General features: G+C 36.9%; 2 protein-coding genes across 2 annotated transcripts; both read right to left on the reverse strand.

Moving 5' to 3' along the window:
* Positions 1 to 2,356: 2,356 nt before the first annotated feature.
* LOC139859945 (uncharacterized) lies at positions 2,357 to 2,803 on the reverse strand. The gene has a single exon (XM_071848726.1). The coding sequence runs from the start codon at positions 2,801 to 2,803 to the stop codon at positions 2,357 to 2,359; it is 447 nt and encodes a 148-aa protein (XP_071704827.1).
* A 1,215-nt stretch (positions 2,804 to 4,018) lies between these two features.
* On the reverse strand, positions 4,019 to 7,851 carry LOC139857064 (proline-rich receptor-like protein kinase PERK9). Its single transcript, XM_071845774.1, has 8 exons — positions 6,484 to 7,851; positions 5,995 to 6,405; positions 5,815 to 5,898; positions 5,601 to 5,671; positions 5,433 to 5,509; positions 5,187 to 5,334; positions 4,350 to 4,511; positions 4,019 to 4,258 (listed from the first exon to the last, which is right to left on the reverse strand). Exons 1-8 carry the CDS (start codon positions 7,601 to 7,603, stop codon positions 4,064 to 4,066), a joined length of 2,268 nt encoding a protein of 755 aa, XP_071701875.1. The 5' UTR covers positions 7,604 to 7,851; the 3' UTR covers positions 4,019 to 4,063.
* Positions 7,852 to 8,186: the final 335 nt, after the last annotated feature.

Here is an 8,186-nt window from a genome sequence, read left to right on the forward strand (position 1 = left end):
TCTAGAATATTCGTTTTAGCTCCGTTTTTGACGATTCTTGCTCCCACGCGTTCGTAATTCAATATCCTATAACATGAGATTAAGTACATAAAATTTTTCAAAAATTATAAAATAAGTTATTTAAACGCGAGTTAATCGTCTTAGCCGGTTTTTCTCGTTTTTCCTCGTTTTTCATCCGTTTTTAGTGATTCTTGAAACATAGCCTTTGTAATTATTAAATCTACCAAATTAACCAACAAAGTGATTATTTTGGCGATAAAGTTTGGAACTTTATGGTTTTAGGGCTCAATATCGGGGGTAAAAACGTGATTTTTTGGCCGATATCAGTCACTTTTATTTGAAAGTAAGAACACCCACACTGCTCTAGAGAAATCATCAACAACAGTTAAAAAGAACCTAAAACCTTCTCTAGTTGTTACTTTATATGGTCCCCAAACATCAAGATGAACAAGTTCACCTATGCTTGTTGACACATGATCACTTAAGGGAAAGGGTAGGGTCAAACCGCTCTGATCGAACGAATCGAACGAATCAGATCACCAACAAGGATCAAACCGCTCTGATACCATGTAAATTTATATAAACACAACACCAAATCTTCAACAATCAACTTTATTTATCCAATTGAATCATAGTAACAAACAAATACACAAGATCAATTGTTCAAGTTATGTTGAACAATTGTAATAATAGAAACAAGAAACCACAAATAACATATTCAAGATTATAGAATCTTTACAGATCGACCAGATGATGAAGATGAATAAAACCCTAGAATAGAGAGAATATGTATTTGTGTGTGTTTTATCTCAAAACTGAATGAATAAAATAAGGCATAAGCCTTGAATATATACCCAGACCTATTTACTAAATGAATAATAGGTTGGGCCTTCATCATAAGCTCAATACTTGAAAAGAAGCCCAGAAAAGAATAAGTCCACAATCTGTAGTCCATGTGTCCAACTGCTACACTCAAGATCATAATCAACAAGCCTTATCATCATCAAGAATCATAAAAAAACCTACACACACCAAACTAAGTTAGAACAAATAAGATTGTTAATATTTACGAGTATCTTTTTTAACAGCAATCATGTGGTGTTGTCAATAGACTATGGTAGCTTTTGCTTCCATTTTTGGGTTACCTTACCTTTAAACCAATATTTGCTTGATTTAAGGATGGATCTTGTCTCCTCTTACATCTACTAAATACTTATACCACTATAGATAGCCTGTAGTCCTGTACAACATAACTAAATCATCTTATTGATAGCAACTAAAATTAAACTACGACTACATGAAACAAAAATTACGATTAATTAAACTAAAACTACGAAATTAATTAAACTAAAACTACGATTAATGATATAATACCACTCAATCAGTATAATATCCATCTTCACTACGATCAGTCTCGTGAGGAATTTCTTTTCAAATATCTTTGGTATACAACGCAACATGTGTCGAGTTTATTATTGGTTTTATGAGTATTTCGGCCCATTTATCGTTATCCTCAAGCCACTCGAACACCGCCTCGTCTTCATCCCAATACGTAAACTTGGACACCTCGCAGTCAACGTTCCATATTAAATAGTCGAACAAAGTAGATACATAAACGCCGCTAACAACAACATCCAACGTATGGACAGTTTCACCGGAGTGTTGCTTCATATCGTCGGATAAAAACGCACCGACATTAACATCGAAGGTAACAATGTTTGTAAAAATCATGTTTGTGAGAAATTGTATATAAAAATGAGAGTGATATGTGAAATATGAGAGTGAAATATACAATTGAAATATGAGAGTAAAAGTGAAGTATAAAAAAATGAGAGTGTTTATTTATATTGGTAAAAAGTAGAATTTTAGAAAGAAAAAATAATTTTCAAACGGCTCAAAAATTGAACCGTTTGAAATTGTGTTGGGTCCCACATATCCTTGTCACTACACTGTTGCAGGCCCAACGAATGGAGACTCTGACGATCCGCTGCCTATGTCGTCAATGAGTGGCGATCGGTGGTGGTGGATGGCGGCTTCTCGCTATGGCATACAAGTCTTTTGTGTTTTTGGAATATATGTTTCTTGATGCATTATATCACAATTTTGACATAACCATTCGTAACCAGATTTAACGCTTCAAAAATAAATAATAAATAATCCACAACAATGTTAATCACCGTCACAAGAAAATAAAATGTTATTTTTAAACTCGTTGACATACGTAAATAGTGGCAATTTGTTTAGGCTGTTACGGAAAAGAAACATGATTGTAACAATAGGATCAATGTCAAAGTTCATAAGCTAACATAAGGCTACTGCAGCCAAAAAAGTTGGCTTATAACATGATTATTATGAATTATGAAACTGAAACCAAAGTTCTCAAATTACAAATTGGAAAATGCATTTCAACACCATTAGTATCTCCTCTCCAAAAACTCCCAAATCCAAACTCACCTTTTGTAGATAACTCCTCCAATACCTCTTCAATTTCTTCCATACACCCATCAAATCCATCCACATTAAAACTCTTGGCTGGAGTTTGTCCTCGAACGCTTATCGAGTCTCTCGGCGTTTGACATCCAACGACTTCTTCCGCACATCGAGCCACTTTCATTCGCACCATTTTCCCGCCTTTTCGCATTCTATTGCCGAATTTCCTCTTCATGTACTCTTTTGTTTTCTTGATCATTTTGCTAGGAAGTTTAAGCAACACGAACACGAGAAGTTGCAACATTAAACATTGGCAACAACAAGATATAACGATACAATCGGCACCGATCATGTTCCAATCTTGTTGTTCCATGACTTAAATTTGAGAAGGTAAATAGAGAAAGTGGGAGGACAAAATGAAAGAAAAGGACTCATTTTCATGTAATGAAAATGGGTTCCTTCTATTCTTGGAAGATGGTGTTAAAAATGCTGGAAACAAAGAGTAGAGTGTAAGCAAACATGTGGTGTTGTCAATAGACTATGATAGCTTTTGCTTCTATTTTTGGGTTACCTTACCTTTAAACCAATATTTGCTTGATTTAAGGACGGATCTTGTCTCCTCTTACATCAATTAAATACTTGTACCACAATAGATAGCATGTAGTCCTGTACAAGATAACTAAATCATGTGATTGATAGCAACTAAAAGTTTGGTTTTGAACATACACATATACTACAAGTTAACGGAACCAATTTTTTCATTGATAACAAATCTGAATTAATAATTGTAAGGTAGGAATTAGATTTTATGCACGAATGCATTCACCAATAAATACATTTGTTCCGAATAAATACATTAGTTCCATCTCTTGACTACTCTCAACCTCAACTAATGATTGGAAGTGTCACTCAGATACCATTGTACACTCTTTGGTGAGTCATCTCATCACTTGCATAAACTGTTGTAAAAGTCGAACAGTCGGTTGAGTCGGCCGATATGTCAGTTGGGGACTAACCCCCCGTTTCGCCTAAATATCAGTCAACGCTTGAAAGTGGCTCAAAGTTGGTCAAAATTTTAATTTATTTTCAAAATTAAATTTGCTCTATATCTATGTTTGAAATATTTATATTTATGTTATATATATTTATGTGTAATATATATTTAATTCAGTTATTAGTGGAAGCAATGTTGATCAACGTCCGACTCGTCCCTGACTCATCACCGACTAGACCAACTTGTCCCCCACTCGCAACTTTTGCAGCCTTGCTTGCATATGGATATAACAAACTTATATGTAGAATATAACATAGCTCGTAGACCAAGAGAATTTGTGAAGATTATGAACAAAAATGAGATAGTACCAAAAGAATGATTGGTGATAAGTACACATGTTACTTACAAGAGCCAAAATTGTGCAGCAAAGAAAGTGTTGCATGCTATACAAACTACTTACAGAATCTGATCACAAGCTTAAACCTTTTCCCTCAAAACTGGCCAAAATCTTAGTTCCAGAATTCAAAGTATGAAGTATGAACTGACCGGAAAAAAAAAAAAAAAAAAAAAAAAAAAAAAAAAAAAATTTCTTGCAGGTCCAAGCTTTGGGAGGGTGAAAAAAATTACAAGTCTTGATATTTACCGTTCGTTGCTATTAGGACCGAATGAACCTTGAGTAAAAAAATCTGTGCTGTAATTTTGACTGCCAAAAGCCATCCTATTAAACAGCCTAATCTCGGCCGATTGTTGTGCAGAGTTATATATTTGACTTTCTCCAACTCTCATCCCGTTGCTTAAATCTTCAGCTTCCATACTTTCGAATGCTCTCAAAATCTGAAAAATAATTATAAGATAAACACATTCAAACACACTCTCTAAATAATTATATAATAATCTTCAAAGGAAAATTGCAGTAAAAAGATACCTGGCCCATGCGCGGTCTCTTTGTAGCCGAGTGTCGTACACATGCAGCTGCAGCTTCGATCATGCGAAACATCTCATTTGGCGCAAAGTTGGTACCGAGCCTTGGGTCAACCAACATTTGAAAGTCTTCTGTTTCAAGAGCATGACTAAGCAGTGGCCTAGCCTGGTGAAATCATAATTGAAACGTTGAGTTAAACAAAACTAAAAATAACAAATGTTATTTAATGGAGTTTGTAAAATATAAAGAATCATAATGTATTCATCATGTATTATATTTAACTATTCATTTAAGAAAATCAATAGATATTTAAGAGTTTTAAAGAATTTGCTAAATTCCAAAAATAGTTAGAGAAAATGAATCATTATATCCAGAAAATATAAGATTGTAATAGTCACTAGTCGAGGACTAATCGGCCAGGACCTTTTAGGGACTAATCGGTTATGTTAGGGTCTAATCATCCAAGTCAAGGACTAAATGGGGACTACTCAGACCAGACATTTTTATAAGAAAACAATGAACATTCCCTATTTTAATTCATATTAAAAAAAAAAAATGTTGGCCAACATTGACTTTGGCGAATTTGACCGACTTTGAACGAATAAATCCGACATTGACTGAACAAATCCGACTTTCACTGACTGTATCCCAGTTTTGACCAATACTGACACGTTGACTGACTGTTAGGACCAATTTTGGCCAAGTCAGGTGGTCCTACATCGAAAACCGATTGAGATGCATCCACAGGTTTACGCACTCAACAAGACTGAATTTTAAGACCAATTTTGACCAATTTTACAACCCTGAAAAAATAATAATCCAATAGTGACAATCACTTACCCACTCAACAAGACTCTCGTCACCCAACGGTTGAGATGCATCCACAGGTTTACGTCCAGTGATTAATTCCAACAGAACAACCCCATACGAAAATACATCTGATTTCTCCGTCAACTTCCCACTTGAAGCATATTCAGGTGCCATGTATCTGAAACGGGAACAATTTAACATTTCAATATTATTTAGTCAAGACACTTCATCTTTAACATATATACATAACCTAATAATATATGGAGTAACACATACCCAAAAGTTCCCATAACGCGTGTTGTTACATGCGTATTGAAATCAGCAGCTAACTTGGCAAGTCCGAAATCAGAAACCTGTGAAGCAATGAACAAATTACAATGAATATCGAAACCAAATCTTGAACATGTGAACAGAGAAAATGGAACTGCTAATAAAAGGACATACCCGAGCTTCAAAGTTTTTATCTAATAGTATATTCGATGATTTGATATCTCGATGAATAATTCTTGGATGACCTGTATACCAATAGAAGTGAACAAAACAATGAGCCATAATTCATACTCTTATACGTACATTCAACAAAGGTCTAATTTGTATCTATTACTTAAACATTATAATAATCTACATTTGTTATGCATTCAATCCAAAATAAACTTACAGTCTTCATGGAGATAAGCAATACCCCGTGCAGCACCAAACGCAACCTTCACACGAGTCGGCCAATCTAAAACATGCTCCGACACTAAAACAGTAATCACAACATTACTAAAAACTCACAAAATAACTCCAAATTAAAATATCTGGTAAAAAAAAAAAAAAAAAAAAAAAATTTAATTACCGTGAAGGTGGTAGTAAAGAGTGTTGTTAGGAACATATTCATAAACAAGAAACCTTTTTTTCTCAGAGATACAATAACCGACAAGCGAAACCAAATAACGGTGATGTATTCGACTAATAATTTCAACCTCCGCACTAAACTCACGTTCACCTTGTCCACCTCCTATATTTAGCTCTTTAACCGCAACTTCGGTCCCGTCGACTAACAATCCTTTATAAACCGAACCAAACCCGCCCGAACCCAAAAGATTCTGAGCTGAAAACCCGTTTGTGGCCTCTGCAAGATCTTCATAAGTAAACTTTGACCTCGAAGTAACTAATCCATCATTCTCATGTGGGCTGTATATAAAATCATTTGCAGACATGTTTCCACCCTCAACTGCTAATGTTTGTATCTTAAGTAAACCAGAATCTGTCACGAATCAAACAAATTTAATAATTCAAAACCCTAATTGACTATGAAGACAGATTAATAAGTTTTAGTATTTACCTGATCGAGGTGAAGTCTCAATTGAGGTTGGCATATCATAAAGTCCATTATGCCCAGCAACTTTTTTCTTTCGCTTAAACAAACACCATAAAGCTACAATTAAAGCTGTCAGCAATAGAAAACCGGCCACAGCAACGATTCCAACTACAGCACCAGTACCAATGCCGCCATTACCGGACGGTCCATTGGGACTCGATTCACCGCCATTTGGGATACCTGGAGGTGATATTGAAACTTCTGAAGGCGATGGTGGTGATTGTCGAATGAGCGGAGGGGGGGCAAGTACTACGGGTGAAGGTGATGATGAATTTCTAGAGGGTGGGGGAGGAGAGGGATCGTTTATTGCTGGCGGTGATGAAGAATTTGTGGCGGGTCTAGGTGGTGGTGGTGGACTAGGTGGTGAGTTCCTAGGTGGTGGTGATGGTGGTGGTGACTTAGCAGGAGGACTAGGCGATGATGGTGGTGGAGAATTGGTTGGTGGCGGTGGAGAATTGGCTGGTGGTATTGGTGATGATGGTGGTGGAGAATTGGAAGATGGTGGTGGCGAATTGACTGGTGGTGGAGAATTGGAAGATGGTGGCGGCGAATTGACTGGTGGTGGAGAATTGGAAGATGGTGGCGGCGAATTGACTGGTGGTGGAGAATTGGAAGATGGTGGTGGCGAATTGACTGGTGGCGGTGGTGGTGGAGAATTGGAAGATGGCGGTGGCAAATTGACTGGTGGCGGTGGTGGTGGAGAAGATGGCGGTGGCGAATTGACTGGTGGGGTTGGTGATGATGGCGGTGGAGAATTAGTTGGTGGGATTGGTGAAGATGGTGGAGGCGAATTTGATGGTGGTGGTGAAGATTGTGGTGGTGGTGGTGAACTAGCCGGAGGACTAGGTGATGATGGCGGTGGAGAATTAATTGGTGGGCTGGATAAAACAGGGGGAGGTGCTGCTGGTGGTGGGACAGTGGCTGGCGGCGGCGGTGGTGGTGAAGATGGAGGAGGGGCTGCTGATTGTGATGGCGGTGACGAATTTGAAGATGGTGTGGTGGTTGGCGGTGGTGAAGTAGAAGACGGTGTGGTGGTTGGCGGTGGTGATAAAACACTCCCGGGTGAAGGTGATATACTAGCCATTCATAATACGAATAAAACAATAATAATCAAACTATGTATCAATCTAAACTAGAATCATCAAATTAACAACACATAAACCACTCATCTGTCAAAATGTTAACCCCTCTATATCCCAAGTTCATCAATTTCAAGTCTTGATAACAAAATCAAAAGAAAAGGACTACTCTCAGAGACATTACATCAAACACCTTGAGTGCAAGATATGAATCTAAAAGATTTGATCATAAAATCAATCAAGAATGATGATAAGATACCTTAACTGAATCAACGTTTTGACAACTTCAGTTTCAAGAATTGCTAGGAATGATCAAGTGAAGAAACGCGGTTTCAATTCGTGAACAGGATCCCAAAATGACAAAATCACTACGGTACAAGTGTTGAATAGTGTTAGGTAAAAGGTAGTAAAGGGTATTTAATTTTAATTTTAAACATTAATTCTTGATCTTGATTTTATTTATTGGAGGGTTTTGTAAAATAATGATGAGTAAATGAAATGGAAATCAAGGTGTTTGCTTGGGATTAAACTTGGAAACGAGTAGACGATGGAAGTGGGACATATGCACACGCAGCGTGTCCAAAATGT

Source organism: Rutidosis leptorrhynchoides, chromosome 7, assembly GCF_046630445.1.
Source record: "Rutidosis leptorrhynchoides isolate AG116_Rl617_1_P2 chromosome 7, CSIRO_AGI_Rlap_v1, whole genome shotgun sequence".
In the NCBI taxonomy this organism is placed as follows: Eukaryota; Viridiplantae; Streptophyta; class Magnoliopsida; order Asterales; family Asteraceae; genus Rutidosis; species Rutidosis leptorrhynchoides.